The sequence below is a fragment of the Leptonychotes weddellii genome, chromosome 9 (genome assembly GCF_054177405.1).
Source record: "Leptonychotes weddellii isolate Sample4059 chromosome 9, ASM5417740v2, whole genome shotgun sequence".
Classification (NCBI taxonomy): domain Eukaryota; kingdom Metazoa; phylum Chordata; class Mammalia; order Carnivora; family Phocidae; genus Leptonychotes; species Leptonychotes weddellii.
This window is the reverse complement of record NC_138377.1, coordinates 57,968,382-57,987,612: the sequence shown is the minus strand read 5'-3', so window position 1 is coordinate 57,987,612 and position 19,231 is coordinate 57,968,382. Positions and strand designations below refer to the sequence as shown.

The 19,231-nt window shown below is 35.9% G+C and overlaps 1 protein-coding gene across 11 annotated transcripts in view; it reads left to right on the top strand.

The window, feature by feature from the left end:
- The window catches only part of NUBPL (NUBP iron-sulfur cluster assembly factor, mitochondrial), a 144,286-nt gene extending 125,388 nt beyond the window's left edge, over positions 1 to 18,898 (top strand). For 6 of the 11 annotated variants that reach the window (XM_081829474.1, XM_081829478.1, XM_081829479.1 and 3 more), the window contains 3 exons: positions 57 to 177; positions 3,648 to 3,730; positions 10,083 to 10,509. In XM_081829474.1, coding sequence (XP_081685600.1) covers positions 57 to 177; positions 3,648 to 3,730; positions 10,083 to 10,235 — 357 coding nt within the window. In that variant the 3' untranslated portion in view covers positions 10,236 to 10,509. The other 5 variants (XM_081829477.1, XM_081829480.1, XM_081829481.1 and 2 more) reach the window with 5 other exon arrangements.
- The last annotated feature ends 333 nt before the right edge of the window (positions 18,899 to 19,231 follow it).

Genomic DNA, 19,231 nt, shown 5'->3' with positions numbered 1-19,231 from the left:
ATGGATTGAGATTTGGTTTAATTTTGTTTTAATTTTAATGGTTTTTGTTATTCTAGGTCCTGGGCCTTGTCCAAAATATGAGTGTTTTCCAGTGTCCAAAATGTAAACATAGAACTCATATTTTTGGTGCTGATGGTGCAAGAAGACTAGCACGGACCCTCGATCTTGATGTTCTAGGTAAGATCATAGGATATTCTTTTGCAGAGAAAATGGCAGAAGGGGGTGAGGATAAGGTGTGGTGATGAAGAGTGTCTCAGAAAATGATGAATTGTCTTCAGTTTTGTGCTTTAAATTAAGATAGTAGGGAGTTGTATGTGTTAACCTTCCTTTGCTTTTTATAGTACTTCATTAGTGGAAGGCTTTTTGAAGAGGAGGTTTGTTCTGCCGATTATAACTTTTGCTGCGGGTAAAAACTGCCTGTAACTTGAATTTGAGAAGAGTTTCATGGTCTGGGTACTGTAATTTGAAGTCCTTATTTTAAATAATGGTCATCAGTTTGTTTGCTAAGGGGACACATCTCTCAGTATAAACAGGTATGTGAAAACACCTGGGTAGTGTGTTGTAGCAACCTTTGGAAGTGTCAGTTCTTGGTGCATATGAAAAAAATGCCTTCCTGATAAGTTCTCAATTTATCAGTCCTTTTGCTCTAGAAAGATAATATTTTCTGTTTTCTGTAATCTTTTTATATGTTTTTGCCATGTCTCTGAGATATGGCACCTGAAATGCACATTGTATATACTGTTCACGTTACTGAATTGAAGGATTAATTAGTGTTATGAGAAGTAAATAATGTGTTAAGTGAACAAAACACAGATTTTAGATAAAACATAATTTTTGAAAAATCCACAGGCAACTTAATGGACATTTTAGGAAATGTGTTGATATTTTCCTTTTGAATGAGTTTCTGTTCTGGGCAAAGGCAGATGTTAGATGCTGAATAAGGGAGGAATAGAGTGAATTATTAGTTTTAGGTAGTTAACAATTAAGATCCCTTAGAGATCAAGGAATTTCAAAACATTCTTTATCATAATTAAATTTCTGAAAGTTGATGTTAAATGCGTTATTGTTATTATGCATTTGCACTATAGCAGCCACCGCAGTACCAGGTGAATACTAATGATATATTTTGATACATTGCTATAATTCTAACCACTAATTATATTCTGCAACTGTTTCTTATTTAACTAACCTAGAAAGTTCAGTTTCCCAAATCTGCATAATAACAACAGATTGACATTCACTTATATAATAAAGTAAATGTGTAATTATAATGGCATTATTGAATTATGCTGACAATATTATAATTCCCTGATTTATAAATTGGTGGTACGATATTGTAAATCACTTATTTTGAATATGAAATATATCTCATAGGAAACAATCTCACTTATGGAAGTTACATTTTACTCAACAGCTCAGAAATGTTTAGTTACCCTAAAAATGTGTCAGAAACACTGATTACTGATCACAAAAAAAAAAAAAAAAAGGATAGTGCTTATAGATTGTTGTATCTAACAGTGTTCTGGGAAAAATAATTCAGAGTTCCAACTCAGGGCACATCTCTTCCTTTTAATGTAGTCATGGGGCCCAGTGAGACCTCCCATGATCTGGAACAGGGGCTCCATTAACAAAGAGGTTGGAGTCAGGAAGGAGGAACTGAAATCAGAGTAAGAGCTCTCCCAGTTATGGCCTCCTGGCTAGCTGGTTGAACTCCCCAGGAACCCTATATGTCCTTTACTGACTCCCTGGCTGCCTCTTAATTTATTTTCATCCATTGGGCTATACTTAAAAAATTATTTGGTAAAATAGCTCTCAGAACTTGCCCCATATTACCTACAAGGACAGATTATGCATAGTCATTATGTCTCTGAAATATGCCCTTGCTTCCTTCAGACCTAGTCCCTCAAAGATACTTTTTTTTTTTTTAATTTTTATTTATTTATTTGACAGAGAGAAAGACAGCGAGGGAGGGAACACAAGCAGGGGGAGCGGGAGAGGGAGAAGCAGGCTCCTGGCCGAGCAGGGAGCCTAATGTGGGGCTCGATCCTAGGACCCTAGGACCATGACCTGAGCCAAAGGCAGATGTTTTTAATGACTGAGCCACCCAGGCACCCCTCAAAGATACTTTTCAAGGCCAGGCTGCACTTTACCCACTCTCCATACCATTACTCCTTTTTATCCTTCTCTGATATACAGCTGTTAGCCCATTACCACTCTCACTATGGTGTGCCACCTATTTTCTAAAAAAGTTTTCCTCTTTCTTTATCAACTCTTCTGTGCTTACAGATAGAATTATGAGTCTCTAGAAGGCAGAAACTATATTGATAGGTGACTATATAAAGGAGAAGGTTTTGCTTTTTTTTTTCTTCCATTACTGCAGTAGAAATGAAAGCATTCAAGATTCCTTACTATAATGGCATAAATCAAGGAAAAAGCTTTATGGGTTTCTAAGAATTTTCTTTAACATATTTTCCCTTACCCCTGTGACAGTTTCTTACAGTCTTAAGTTGATCTATAGACTAGACATCAAATTTACTGAAAAGCTGATCTTTAAATGACTACTAAAATATTCAGGTATTTTGTCATTGGCTATTGAACATTTAGGAAAGATTTAAAGAGTTGATTAAGATTCCCAAATTTGCTGACAAGAGGAGAATGAAATATGTTCCTCTATGTACTTTATAATATAACTTCTAATAGATTTGTAATTTTGTAACATATACTCCTGCTTTAGCCTGGCATGGTGCTGACTGACTTATTTATATAACACACACACACACATTTCAGTAACCCTTGCATGGATTTGGAGTAGTTCTAAGAATGCTTTACCATGACGAGTCAGCTTTTCTACTTACGGCTCCATTTACTGCATTTTAAGTCCAAACCTTTTGAAAGGCTTCATTTGTGAAGGGGTTGTGGAGTCAATTGGATGATGGATCAGAGCATTTTCCCCCTAAATTCTACCACCTAATAGTAACATATCCTCAGGAAAGACACACAACCTTTTCAACCTCAGGTCTGTATCGTGGAGGTTCTTATATACTTCCTGAGATCTCATCAAGTTCACAAGTTATATATAATGCTATATAGATTGATACATGATAAAAGAAAAATACTTCCATTGGATAAGAGGCAGGTAGTGGAGATAACAGATCTGCCTTACTTTTCAGCAGTTCTTTTAGCTCACTCATCTGCCAACATCAGGAAGGTAATTTTGTTATACTTTTTTTGGACGACTTTGTCTCCCCATCTTTTCCTCTTCATTTTCCTCTTATTGTTTGTTATGATGTGTCTATATCAGATATTACAGGGAGAAATAATTTTACAAATGTCTTCCAAGCCATTTCTTGCTGGAAGACCTCCAGCAACGAATAAATCAGAGGCCTTATCCCTTGATTGGCTGCCACATAGCTTTCATATATACATATACAATCCCTGAACTACCCTCAAATGGAATATGTTGCCCCTAATTTTCATTTGAAATTCCTTTTTTAGAGATTTAGCAACTTGAGGATAGTCATAGTTCAAGTTGAGTTTAATGAATTTAATTTAAATTTTGGGGTTTTTTTCCAAAGTTCAAATAGTGAAATTCCAAATGTCTATATAAACTTTTGTAGTATTAATGGATGTCTGGTGGGCTCTTTTAGGAGACATTCCCTTACATCTTAATATAAGGGAAACTTCAGATACAGGCCAGCCGATTGTGTTTTCACAGCCTGAAAGTGATGAGGTAAGTGATGTTTTTAAATATGTCTTTTAGTGTCTTTTTATAGGATATATACTTTTTGATATTTGGAAAGAAAGTTGGGAAGATCAAGTTTATTTGCATTGCATGTATTAAGCAAAGATTAGTTATTTAAAGCATCTTTAAATAACTATTTTATATGGTAAGCATACCAGCGCTTGCTCTGAATTATTAGCTGAACAAGTTCACCTACGAAGAGCCATCACCCAGTGAGTGTTTGTAAAATTCTTATTTTGCTGGCTAGCTGTATCTAACTGCCCAAGATTACCATACTTCAGTATTAGAAGTTCAGCTGATTGTTAGGAGAAGGGAAACTAATGTAAGAAAGTATTGAGTTGGGGGTGCCTGGGTGGCACAGTTGGTTGAGCGTCCAAGTTGGCTTCAGCTCAGGTTGTGATCTTGGGGTTGTGAGATGGAGCCCCATATCGGGCTCTGTGCTCAGCGCAGAGTCTGCTTGAAATTTTCTCTCCCTTTCCCTCTGCCTCTCCCGCTCATGCTCTCTGTCTTTCTAAAATAAATAAATAAATCTTTAAAAAAGGGGAAATATTGAGTTGGATATAGGGAAATTGTTATAAATGCATTAGAGATGGGATTTTCACTACATTTATTTTAATAAATACTATTGAGGAGGTAAGGTCGAAAACCGGTTGTGTTTCATTAGCCAACATCGTTGGGGATACAGTTGATAGTTTTTCAAGGTTGTTGAAACTTTCCGACTTTAAGAATAAAATCTTTTATTTTATTCTCTTTTTTAGGTAGGAATAAAATTAATCATATGTATCTCTTCTATCCCAAGTAGCACTTAGCTATGTAAGCATCATCTGGGTACATCAGTTTTGATGTAGTTTTTGTGCTCCTTTGCTGAAAAGCCCCAGTCAGCCTTCTAATAATTATTCCTTTTTGTTTTTCCTTACCTAATGGGTATAACTTTATGGTACTGTTATTTTGGCTATCCCTAACTACTACTATTTTCATTCCATCCTTCCTTTCTCTAATCTTATGTGAACTAGAAAATAAAAGAGCTGAGGTTGATTAAAGCTGTAAATAAAGTAAGGGTAAGTCAAGAATCTTGGATAAGTTAAGTACCTTCATTTTGAGTTCTTTCTTTTAGGAGCCCAAAGTCTTTTCCCTTTCTTAAGAGTCCACAGTTATGGTATAGGTGATTGAGTTGCTGGGGATATGATCTCTGAGGAAATAGTGTGTAGTGTATAGCACTTACTGTGTTTCTTTTCTCTGACATAGGTAGTAAATGTTAAATTTCCTTTTCAGCCTTTCTTAGAAATCTTTCAGATAAGCAAAAACCATAACCCTTTATTACTCTCCTAATTAAAGTCTGGCAGTCCAGCTACCATAGGTGTACTTTATGTAGTGGATGAAAGTTGTATGAAAATCTAGTGTGTTTTATTTTTATTTTTTTTTTAAGATTTTATTTATTTATTTGATGGGGAGAGAGATAGCGAGAGCAGGAACACAAGCAGGGGGAGTGGGAGAGGGAGAAGCAGGCTTCCCGCGGAGCAGGGAGCCCGATGCGGGGCTTGATCCCAGGACCCTGGGATCACGACCTGAGCCGAAGGCAGACACTTAGTGACTGAGCCACCCAAGTGCCCCCAAATCGAGTGTGTTTTAATTACACACTTCCAAATGCCTCCCGAGAACAGACTAAAGACATTCTATGGTGATTTCTTATGACTAAGAATAATTACTTACAAGATTATATTAATTACGAGTTTAGATTTTTTAATATTTTCCCCACCTATCCATTATTGCTTTTTTCTTTGAGATTTCTCAAAAGAAGTAAAAGGAATGTAATAAAAGAGAAAACATATAGCAACCATCAAAAGATAGTATGATTTAAAACTCTAAACAGTATGCTTGTGTGGTTTTTTGGAGTTAATTTTTTAAATCTCATTTACATTTGCATAAACATTAGATCTATTATTTTACTGTTGCTGGCTGACATTTATGAGAACGAGGACAGCCTAACCCTTTGTAGTTTGTGCTAGATTTGATTTGGTGGGGTCTTGGCAAAAGTAGTGAGAATTTCATGTACCAGATTGTCAACCTTAAATATGAAGACTTCTGAGCAATTTTAAGATTTAGACATGGCCATGAAAAGGAAAAAAAAATAGTGCCTTGTGTTTATTCTGTTTCCATGGAAATTATTACTTCCTACTCTTAGATTACAGACATTCATTATTAGTAATCATTCTCCTAATAATAATAGCAATTACAACGTACCAGACGCTGTCAGACATATTACTTACATAACTTTATGCTCACAACAACTTAATGCAATGTATAAATAGTCCCCATTTATACAGATGAGGAAACTGAGGTGCAGGGAATTTAAATAATTTTCCCAAGGTTATAGAACTAATAAATGGTAAAATGTGATTAATAGACAAGTCTTTTCCTTGCAAACATTGGCCTCTTTCCATTATATCACCTTCCAGATCTTAGCTGTGATTTCTTTAATTTGTTTTAAGAGGTAGTACAATACTTGGGTGCATTAAATACATTATCTTATTTGAGTCTCATAACACATTTGTGAGATACGTATAATAATTTCCATTTTTCAGATGAAGAAGCAGAGGTTCATTTACAGTGAAGAACTGTCCAAGATAGTGCTACAGGCTATTTCCCCTCACAGCTTGGACACCTAACTCTATACATTTTCTTCTGAATGCAGTACTTGCTTCCTTTTCTAATAAATAGCAAGATTAGTTCAGTGTCTATGATGTATATTTAGACTAGCTTCCAGTTTGCCTCCTATTCATATCACAGGATCCTTCTGTTTACTCTTGTGATGAATCTTGCCTCTTGATAACCCCCTTCCCTTTTCCCCTTTGAACACCAATGGAAATATGCTCACAGGAGCCCGTCACAGCCCTCTCAGCAAATTCTGTTGTATTTGTGGAAGCTTAATACCCATTCTACTTGCATGTCTTCATTTAAAGAATAAAGTTTATACTTGCCGACATGACAAACTTCTGCAAAAGTTAATGGGACTGAACCCATAAAATTGTTAATCATTGGCCCCTTAGATCAACACTTTTTATTGTTTGCTTTTAGGGGTTGACCTACAAGTAAAATTATTAATCAGTAAAGGTTTCATTTTTAGCTTTTTTGTTTTCTTTCTAACTCCATCTTCTCTGTTTTTCCATCACTCCCTCCTCCCAACCCCATATTCCAGGGCTGTCATTCTCTGCACTGCAGATCTTTTAAAATTGGGCATTAGGGACTTCACTCTTCCAGTAACATTTAACTTCCAGAGGACACAAATACTATAGTCATAATGATTAATTTAAAATATTATTCATGCTGATTTAAGGCATCATCAGAAAAGCTGGAAGGAGTTACAGCACCAGTTAAAAAGCATCAGCAAGCTGCTGCCTCCTCAGTCATTGGGCAAAACCTTCTAAACATGTGCACTGTTAACGAAAGGGGAATAATTGAAACTCCAAATATAGTAGTATATAACAGCCAGAGAAAGCCACAGAGGAAGGGAGAGGAAGTGGACACTTAGGATTCAGAACTCGTAAATTCAGTAGCATTGCCTCTTGTTTGTGTGATTATAATTGCTAATTCAACTTTATCTACCTTTTGCCTTTGCTTGAGTCCAGGAAACAAGTAATGGACCCATGATTGACTAATAATTTTGTGGTTTCATCCTTTTGTTATCAGGTAAAAAATCTTAATATTGGCATACAGAAAGGTGTGCTATAAGGTATTCCTGGTAAAGACTTTCAAATATAAGTGGAAACTTTATTATCTTAGAATTTCTAAATTATTACCTTATAATCTTAATATGAAATGACTGTGTATGATAAAGTAGAACTTCAAATATTTAAAAACAAAGACAAAGGGAAAAAGTTCTCTATAAAACTTCTTGTACTTTGATTGCCATCCCTTTCCTTTAACTTGTTAATATAGAGCAGACAAATAGGATCCAGCCGTATTATCCATGCTTCTGGATAGCCCAATAAAAGATCTCAAATAGAAGTGTTATTTTATATATATTTGAGCTGATGAAAAAAGAGAGTATTAACAGTTTGAGAAATCGAAATCATATTTTTTACATATGATACACGTATTTGCCTTTTTGCTAGTTATGGATTAAACAAAAGGGAGGGATTTAGTTTACTTGTTCTTCAGCCAGAAGTACCTACGAGTACATGTTCGTAGGAACTCTTCAATGAGATTGTAAATTACTTGAGGACGTAATAGTAATAATAGCAGCCCTAATATTTGCTTCTTTTGTGCCAGTATTGCACATATTTTATTATTACTTAATATTCCCCCAAACCCTTTGAGGTAGATACTATTACTTCAGCCATTTTAGAGATGTGGAAACTGAGTCTTAGAAGGGTTAAATTAAATAACTTTCCTAAGGCCTCATAGCTAATAAATGATGGAGCTAAGATTTTAAACCAGGCCTGTCTGACTTCAGAGCACCAACTCTTCACAAGTGAGCTATTCTGCCTTCCTTTTGTGAGGTGAACGTGATAACCACTACACTATGGAAACGGGACTCTGCCTTCCTTTTGTATCATTACGTCCCACAGAGTTCCAAAACAGTAACTTGCATATGATAAGAACCAAAACGTATTTGTTGAAATGATACTGCATTGGCTGAAAAAATTCAATCTCAACAGTTTCATAGACATTGAAACTGTAAAACTAAGCACTTTCAGTGGTTTCTTAGCAAATGACAATCTAACCAGTACTTCGAGTGTGATATATTGAAAGTTTAAGCTTGGAGATAGTTCATTAAAAAGCAGAGGTTAAGGGGTGCCTGGGTGGCTCAGTTGTTAAGCGTTTGCCTTCAGCTCAGGTCATGATCCCAGGGTCCTGGGATCGAGCCCCACATTGGGCTCTCTGCTCGGCGGGAAGCCTGCTTCTTCCTCTCCCACTCCCCCTGCTTGTGTTCCCTCTCTCTCTGTGTCTCTCTCTGTCAAATAAATAAAATCTTAAAAAAAAAAAAAAAAAAGCAGAGGTTAAATGTAGCAAATTTGATTATTCTGGAATCATTCAATATTTTGTGTAGTCTGATAGGTTTATGTCTCTAATTTAACATAAGTAAGAATTTAAAGATGATAGATTGATGGCCTTCTCTCAGCTTGCTTTAGTGAACTTTACGTTTTTCATCACAAAAATTTTAGGCTTAAACACTCAGAAAAGCTACTAGGAGATAAAAGGTATTTACAAAGATGCACGGGTAAAAATCAGCACACTAGATTTAAGAGAAGTATTTATTTATGAAGTATATATTATTTCCATTTTTAAACAAAACTGTTGTTTCTGTTAACTATAACAGAGAGTGAAACCATTTTTTGGATAAAAGCATTATGATTAAAATTGCTTGTACTTTGGACTTACTGTTTAATATGTAGTAGAAGGATCTAGGCTTTGGAGTTAGGTGGACCCAGGTTTGAATGTTTTCCAACTTACTGACTTTGTGACCTTGAGCAAACAACTCCCAGTTGTTTGCTTTATCCAAGTTGAGTTGATGATGCTTGTTTTACATAAGTGAGATTACTTATGCAAAGTACTTGGTAGAGTAGGTACTTGATAAAAAAAATAAGGCTTTATTCATATTTTGAAAACTGTTCTTTTTTTTTTTTTTAATGAACTCGTAGGTAAGATTTTAGCTCTTTTCTGGTATAAATCTGAATAAAGCATAATTCAGCTGTTAGGGCTCAGGCATGGTTTTTAAAAGTGAAAATGTGTGAAACACACTTAAAACACTTCTTCAAGTCTGGGTAAACGAACCTCAAATAGTTCTTTTAGCATGCAGACGCAGAGTTGGTCAGCCTAGGTTCAAAGACCAGCTCATCCCATATTAGCTGTAATGCTTTGGGTAAGACCACTCACCTTTCTGGTTCTTGGTTTCCTTATCTATAAAGTGGGGTTAGTGACAGAATTTATCCCTTAGGGTAGCTGTGAGTTTAAATGAAACAATACTTGGTAAATATTAAGCACTCAAGTAAATTTTAGCTATTATCAGTCATAGTAGATGTAGTTGTGGTGGTGGTAGTATATTCATAACTCTTAAGTATATAAATTAATGGTTTTAGAAGATCTTACTATTGTGTCTTACAGTTACTTTTTATAGATAAGATAGGGGAAATAAATAATATTTGCATTGCAATTATTTAAAACTTTTAAGGTGCAAATGTCATGAGCATTGTTCTGACTGGACCATGTAAGCATTGGCTTAGTTTGTGGCCCACAGTGGCTTGGGGGTTGCTCTTAGTATTTGGCTGCACTGGGGATCCCACAGGTGAAGAGTGTAACAACTGATCCCAGGAATTCTTGCCTGGTACCCAAAATTCAGCAGGTGAAGAAGCCTATGAGGTGCTCACTGCTGGTACTGGATGCCATTCTCAGAGAGATGAAGAAGATGCTTTCCGAAGATAAAGCTAACTCAAGATATCAGTTTGTCAGAAGAGGAGGATGTAATTTTTCTACAACTAGACTGGATTGCTGATTTGCTGACATGGGAATTAGAGCTTAAAAACAGTAATTGCTGGTATTAAATATTTTTTCAGAAAGTCCCCTTCTAAGTATTTGCCCCCTAAATAATCTGAAATCCTGTCTTCCCTGTCACACCTGCAGTGTACGCAACAGCATTCTGTCACTGCTGAATTTCCTCATCTCACTCAGCCTTTTCACTCTTCAGTTCAGGAGACAGCTCTGGCAAACAGTTCATGAGTCATTTGATGTCTGCTGGGGAGAAATACAGAACAAATGAGTCTCTTCTTTTCCAGGCCAAAGCTTACCTGAGGATTGCTGCAGAAGTGGTAAAAAGATTGCCACCACCTCTAGAGTGAGTTCCCCAAGTGTTCTGGAAGTTTGCCTGGTGCTTAACAATAAGACGACTTTTGGAAATAGCAGTGTGGTGATGAAACCTACAGGAATAATAGCAATCATAGTTGTTTTCTTGTATTTCTAAAGAAATGTCTTATTTTCGGATTTGATTTGCTAAGCAATGACTCACAAATAAAATTTTCATATATCAATGCTAACTGCTACATTTAGGAATTTTTTTGAAAGCTGATGTGTACCAACTGCACAGAAATGTGTTTTATTTTAATGAACGACCCTTTGGGGAATCATGAGTTTGTGTTAGAAGCCCAACCTTCCATTGAGGAAAGAACTGTGCTCTTTTTGTGGGATTACAGAGTTAGTCATTTAAAGGATTTACTAAATTTGTGTGCTGATGTAAGTATGACAACTCTCCATCAGTCAGTTTGGTCTAGATTTAAATCTTGCCTTGGACTATCTTGGACACATTCTTAATATAAATAAACCTCTGCTTCATCTGGACCAGGCTTTATCCTAGACTTACTGAATATAATCTGCAGGGGTGGGGCCTGGACATGTGTATTTTTAACAAGATTATACTGATTTTGATGATTCTGATTATGATGGAAATAGAATAATAGGTAACAATTTATGAAGTGTTTTCTTGTGTTATTATAGTTAATCTTCCATTCATATGAGTGGGGCACTGTTGTTGTCTCCACTTTATAGAAATGAGAAAACTGAGGTATGGGAGTGTTAAGTGTCTTGCTGAAGGTTACTGTTCCAGCAAGTGCTGGAACTGGAGTTTGAACTTGGGCACTGGGATACTGGATCCTTCCTTTTTTACACTAAAGAGTATTCATTTATTTCAAAAGAGAAATATGGTATTCAGCATTTCCCTCAAACTTACTGCACTGTGAAACCCTCCCCTCTCCCCTTATAGGAGCATTTCATGGAGTTCGTGTTTCAAATGGTACACTTTGAAAAACATTTATCTTGTCTAGTTGAGGCTCAGAGAAATTCAGGGGGCTTTCCAAGGTCAGGTAGCAAGATAGTTATAAAGCTGCAAGTACTTGTAAGAACCATTAGTTGATAAAGAAGCAGTCTATGACCTTTAGCAAATACCTTCACATCTTTTGCTTTGTCTCTGGCTTAAATAGCCAGAAAATTCGGCAAAGAGTTACCTGTCATTATAAACATGTTTTCACACACTTATGTTCACATAAAAAAACTATGTGAGTGTTCATGGAGGTTTTGTTTGTAATAGCCAAAAGCAACGCAGAGTTTTTCAGTGGGCAAATAGTCAAACGAACTGTGATATATGCATACCATGGAATACTACTCAGCAGTGCAAAAGAACAAACTATGGATACGTGTAACAATGTGGATGAATTCCGGAGAATTATGCCGAATGAGAAAAGCCAGTCCTAAAATTTTTTATACCATATGGTTCTATTTATGGAACATTCTTGAAATAACAAAAATTACAGAAATGGAGAATAGATTAGTGGTTTTCAGAATTTAAGGGGGGAGGGTTGCAGGGAAGAGAATTATGTGTGGCTATAAAAGGGCAACATAAGGAATCCTTGTGATGATGGAAATGTGTTCTGTATTTTGACTGTGTCAGTGTCAATATCTTGGGAGCTATTGTACTATAGTTTTGCAAGATGTTATTATTGGAGGAAATTGGGTAAAAGGGCACAATGGAATCTGCATTATTTCTTACAACTGCATGTGAATCTACAATTACCTCAAAATAAAAATAAAAGTTTAATTAAATAAAACAAACATGTGCTACTGTGCCTGAACTGAAATGACTTGGGCCAAATTATCCATGCTAATTAAAATCATGAATAAAAGTATTTGTGAATACACAGTAATCAACCTTCATCACTGTGAGGAGGAAATGACTTTATATATATTTCTGTTTTTATCATTTTTTTGAGAGAAGGCTAATGTAAGTAATCATTGAGCACTTCTAAATACCAAAAAGCAGGTACTTGAACCAGGCTTAACTTTACCTAGAAAAAGAATGATTTAAATAAGCTCCAGAGACACTAAAGGTTGTGTGCCAATTTAATACATCTCATAGAGAAATGGGAAAGATCATTTTTTTTTCTCATAAATACATGACTTAGAAAAGAGCTACATGTAAAATCACCCTTGCCCACAAGTCTCTGCAGATGCTTCCAGGAAAGCCACTGAAAAGATGGTGGTTGGAGTATATATGCAGGTTCATAAGTAGAAGAAGAAAAAGTAGCTCTAAGAGCAAGAATGAAACTTGTTCTAAAATTTAGCCTATGGCAGCCTTTGCTAAGCTTCAAAGAGCTGACTTTAAAGATAGACTGTCAAGCACAGCTAGTCTGCCTGTTGTTAGGGGTAATATTTATTCCTTATTCTTCACATTTCCATAGAGTTTAGAGAATTTCCATTCCACTCTCCAGAAGGTGAAGACAGGCTGCCCCACCCCATGCCAGGGAAGGAGGAGAGACGCATCTTATGAGTAAATTTCTTTCTGTCTGCATTTCTTTGATTTTAGCCAAATCCTGAGCTTTCTGAGGCAGGCTACAGGGAAACCTGTCCATCTCTGCCTTGGACTTGGATGGGCAAGTCCATCTAATTTCAGGGTTGGGCATTTGGTAGCCCACTCTGGTCACATATCCTCTAATCCAGCTTTTTGTCAGTAATATAGTAATATTATTTACCTTTATCTGAATTCTGTGTATCTCAGTTCCAAACAGGGGAAGAATCCCCCCCCCCCAATCACCACACTCCAAAAAACATACCAAATATCGTTCTAGAATCCTAGAAAATCAGAACCAAAGAGTACATTAGAGTTCAGATACTTGCATCTCTCCATTGGAAACACTTCTAATAAAAAAAAAATAAGTTCACCAATGGCCAGAAGCTTTCTGGGGGAGAGGGGGAGGTTATAATGAAGTATACTATATATAGAGAGAGAGGGGGGGGGGAGGTTATAATGAAGTATACTATATATATATATATATACCGTAAAGCATGGGAGACATAAATATATAGGTCAGTTGTCTACAAAGTGGACACCTATGTAACTACCAACCAGGTAAGAAGTAAACCAATACCAACATCACAGAAGCTTCAGTATTTTCTCTCACAATTGCTTCCCTCTCCCCTTACAAAGTTAACCATATACTGATGTTATAAGACCTAAGCTTGTACCCTTCAACATTATAGTTTTGCCTATTTTTTGCAGTTTATATTAAATGGAATTATACAGTATTTTGCTGTATATTAATTGCTTTTATTTTGCCCTATATTAACTGCTCTGTATTGTTTCTGAGCTCCACGTCTCTGTTGCATAAAGCAATTATTCATATTATTTGCTGTAGAATATTATGTTGTTGGAATATACCCAACTTGCCTGTTCCACTGTAGATGGATATTTGGATTGATTTCAATGTTTTATTCTTACAAATGGTGCTGCTCTGAGCATTGTTGTATATATTTTCTTGGTATTCCATACTTAAATTTCTGTTGAGTTATTTCTGGGAGTGGAATTATTGGTAGTTGTTTAGTGGTATCTCATTGTGGTTTTAACTTGCATTTCCCTGGTTATAAATGAAGTTGAGTACCTTTACATATATTTATTGGCTAATTAGATTTCCTCTTTTGTGTGCTGTCCAGTCAAATCTCTTGACCATTTTTCTATTATGTTGTTGGAGTGTTTTATGAATCCTTGTCAGCTCTATGTTGCAGATGTCTTTCCCACTTTATTATGATTTGTCTTTCACTCTCCTAATGGTGTCTTTTTGACAATCAAATAATCTTAATTTTAACAAATTCAAATTATTTTACTTTATGATTATTGATTTTTGTGGAGTGCCCCAAGGTCATGAAGATATTATCCTATATTAATTTCTAGAAGTTTTATCATTGTTTTGCCTTCTACATTTAGTTCTACAGTCCACCTGGAATTATTTTTTGGTTATTAGGTGAGGTAGCCTTTAAGTATTTTGTGTTTTGTTTTTTTTTTTCCTTGTGGTTATCTAATTGTCCACTGGGACTGTCTTTTTCCTCTACTTTTCTGCAGTACCACCTTTGTTGTAAATTAAATGTCTGTGTTTCTGTGGATCTGTTCTGGACTTTTATTCTGTCCCATTGGTTTATTTGTCTGCCTTTGCACCAGTAATTCACTGTTTTGTTTATCATCAGCTTGTTGGTCTTCAAGAACGTTTTGGCAATTCTTGATTTTTTTCATTTTTATATAAATTTTAGGGCCAGCTTGTGACATTCAAAACAACAACAAACTACTAGAGAATCTCAATTTTGCTTAGGATGGAGAAGGCTAGGAAGAGCGTCATACTACCCTTTGAACAAGAAAAAACTGCATGATCTACAAAATCATAATTTTTCTTAAACCCACCAGAGATCCTAAGTTACACTGCAACCAAATCTTCTGAAATGTATGAAAAGACAGACCCCTTCAAGGAAAGACAGGATGCAAATATACCTTTGGCAAAACACAGAAGAAAGAGATGACAAACTCCTTAAAATAACAGGTAAGAAAAATCCAGTGAAAAATTTTAACAAATTGGTAAAAACTGAGTGTGGGATAACAGAGAAATTAGAACCCCTGGAAGCTGTTAACAGGGGAGTTTGCATCCACTCATAGGCTTTTCTCTCTGGACCTCACAGGGTGCCTAAGAGAAGAATTGAGCATGGGGCAAGGGACTAGAGAAAGCCTTCTTGAGTAGTACAGGCCTGGAGAAGGAGAGTAGCTGATGCTTTAAGAAAAACACGAAACCTTGCCTGACTCTCCTTCCCTGTGGAACAAACACCAATAAGTCACTAGGGGAGGGTAGTAAAACTGTCCTCAGATGAAGACCCATTATGACTGCAGGAGAGGAAATAGGAAACCCCCCTAATCATGGGGGAGAACAGGAAGTCATCCTGACCCTGGCCACTAAAGGCATCGTATCACTGAGGGGAGGGTTGGTATCACTGAGAAAGCCCATTCACCAAGATTCAGGGCCATAGGGCTTATCTGAGCTAAGGCTGGATCAAGACAACGGGGAATCCCCTGGCCCACAGCAAGCTAGCAAGCACTAAGTATCAAATATTAGCAGTGTCCACTGGTGGAGGAGAGGTAAAGACTATGAATAGAGAGGTCAAAAGCTAAGAGTAGAGCAACCCATCCTTCAAATTAAGCACAAGGTAATGCCAGAGGGATTTGAAGCCAGTGCTGTACTGAAGGTAACCATAACAATAAAACCTAAATAAGATGACTCCTGACTAAATTAACTCAGACCTGTACATTTTCTGACAAAAGAAGAGTCATGCACATTTTCAGCCATAAATACTATTTACCTCCATTTTTACTATTTTACACATGATGTCCAGCATTCAGTATAAACAATTATAAGACAACAGAACTAGAACAAATAATCCTAAAATTCTTAGAGAACCACAAGAGACCCTAAATAGCCAAAGCAACCTTGAGAAAGAAAAACAAAGCTGGAGGTATCACAATCCCAGATTTTAAGATACACTACAAAGTTACAGTAATCAAAACAGTATGGTACTAGCACAAAAAATAGTCACATAAGTCAATGGAACAGGATATAAGAGCCCAGAAATAAATCCATACTTATATGGTCAATTCATCTATGATAACAAGGGGGAAAGAATATACAATGACAAAAAGTTTTTTTCAATAAATGGTGTTGGGAAAACTGGATCACTTTCTTACACATACATAAAAATAAACTCAAAATGGATTAATGACCTAAATGTGAGAACTGAAGCCATAAACTCCTAAAAGAAAATGTAGGCAGTAATTTCTTGGACATTGGTCTTAGCAATATATTTATGGATGTGTCTCCTCAGACAGGAGAAACAAAGGCAAAAATAAATGGGACTACACCAAAATTAAAAGCTCTTGCATGGCAAAGGAAACTATCAAAAAACAAAAAAGCAACCTACCAAATGGGAGAAAATATTTGCAAATGATACATTCAATAAGAGATTAATATCCAAAACATAAACAACACCAAAAATAAACAATCAGATTATAAAAAGGCCAAGGATCTGATTAGATACTTTTCCAAAGAAGACTTAGAGATGGCCAACAGGCACATGAAAAGATGCTCAACATCACTAATCATCAGGGAAATGCAAATCAAAACCGTAATAACTCACACCTGTCACAATGGCTAGTATCAAAAACACAAAAAATAACAAATGTTGGCAAGGATGTAGAGAAAAGGGAACCTTCATGTACAGTTGATGGGAATGTACATGGGTGCAGCCACCATGGAAAACAGTATGAGGTTCCTCAAAAAATTAAAAATAGAAATATCATACTATCCAATAATTCCACTACTGGGTATTTACCTTAAAAAAAAAAGGAAACATTAACTTGAAAGGTACATGTACTGCTATGTTTATTGTAGCATTATTTATAATAGCCAAGATATAGAAGCAACCTAAGTGTCCCCTGATAGATGAATGGATAAAGAAGATGTGATGTAATGTGATGTGTGTGTATGTGTGTGTGTGATGGAATATTAGCCATAAAAAAGAATGAGATTTTTTTGCCATTTGTGACAACATGGATACACCTAGACGGTATTATGCTAAGTGAAATAAGTCATAGGAAGAAAAATACTATATAATTTTACTTATATGTGGAATCTGAAAAACAAAACAAATGAACAAACAAGAAAACAGAAACAGACTCATAGATACAAAGAAGGAACTGGTGATTTCTAGAGGGGAGTGTTATGTAGGGGATGGGTGAAATAGGTAAAGGTAAGAGAAACAGACTTCCAGTTAATAAATAAGTCACAGAGATTAAAAGTACAGCATAGAGAATATAGTCAATAATATTGTAATAATTTTGTATGGTGACTACACTTATCATGATGAGCATTGAGTAATATATAGAATTGTTGGATCACCATGTTGTACCCCTAAAACTAACATAACATTGTATTTCAACTATACTAGAATAATTAAAAAAAACAATATTTAAAAATTATAGGACATAAAAAGCAAGAAAAATCTACCCTTTATCAAAAGAGAAAGCATTCAACAGAACCAGACACAAAGATGACTCAGATGACTCAGATGTTTGTACTATCAAATAAGGAACGTCTATGATTAATATGTTAAAAGGTCTAATGGAAAATGTGGACAACATGCTTGAGCACATGGGGAATTTCACAGATAGATGGAAACCATAAGAACAAATAAAATAGAAATGCTGGAAGAAAAAAACAGTAACAGATCAAGAATGCCTTTGGGCTCATCAGTAAAACTTGACAGATGAAGAAAGAATCAGTGAACTTGGATATAGGGAGATAGGAACTACCCAAATTGAAGGACAAGAATAAAGTTACACACACACATATGTGCACATGCACAAGCAAGAGCTGGGAATAAATTGGCATCTCAGAAGAAGAAAGGAACACTGGGACAGACAAAATATTTAAAGAGATAACTGCTAAGAATTCTCTTGATAAAATGGGAGATATCAAACTGGAAAATTCACAGAACTCAGAAGGCTCCAAGTGGGATTTTTAAAAACAAATAACAGATTGAAACTGCTGGAAAAACAAAGATAAAAAGAAAATCTTGAAGGCAGTAAATGGAAAAATTCACATTACATACAGATAACAAAAATATGAATTACAGTAGACCTGCCCTATGTAAGGCATGTAACAATGGAAGGACATTAATAAAGTACTGAGATTTAAAAAACTGCCAATCCAGAATCCTATGTCAGTGAAAATAACATTCAAAAAGGAAAAACTTGGGGCACCTGGGTAGCTGAGTTGATTAAGCATCCAACTCTTGGTTTCGGTTCAGATCATGATCTCATGGGTGTGGGATCTAGCCTGTGTCAGATTCCGTGGTCAGCAAAGAGTCTGCTTGAAGATTCTCTCCCTCTGCCCTTCTCCCTACTCACGCTGTCTCTCACTCAAATAAATGAATCTTTAAAAAAAAAAAAAAAGGAAAAACTTCTTTTTTACAAAAGCTGAGGGAATTCATTAATAGACTATACTACAATAAATGCTGTAGGAAATTCATCAGGCAGAGGGACTAGAACACCAGATGGAAACTGATCTATACAAAGAACTGAAGATCTCTGAAAACGGTTAAAATAAAAATAAACATAAAAAGTACTTATTGTCTTGAGGCATCTGGGTACCTTAGTTAAGCATCTGCCTTTGGCTCATGTCATGATCCTGGGGTCCTGGGGTTGAGCCCCGCGTCAGGCTCCCTGCTCAGCTGAAAGCCTGCTTCTCCCTCTCCCTCTGCCCCTCTCCCCAGCTTGTGCTCTCTGTCTGTCAAATAAATAAATAAGATCTTTTTAAAAAGTACTTATTATCTTATTTTTAATCATCCTTAAAGACAGTTGTCTAAATACAAAATAATAGCAATATATTGTGGATTTATAATACATATAAAAATAAAATATATGAAAACACAAAAGATGAGGGGGATATATTTGGAGTATACTGCTCTAAGATTCTTATACTATATGAGAAAAAGTATAATACTATTTGAAGTATTAATTAAAGCCAAACACTGTAAATTTTAAACAATTACTAACCTTTTTTTAAAAAATGGGGTTAAGTGGGTGCCTGGGTGGCTCAGTTGTTGAGCGTCTGCCTTCGGCTCAGGTCATGATCTCAG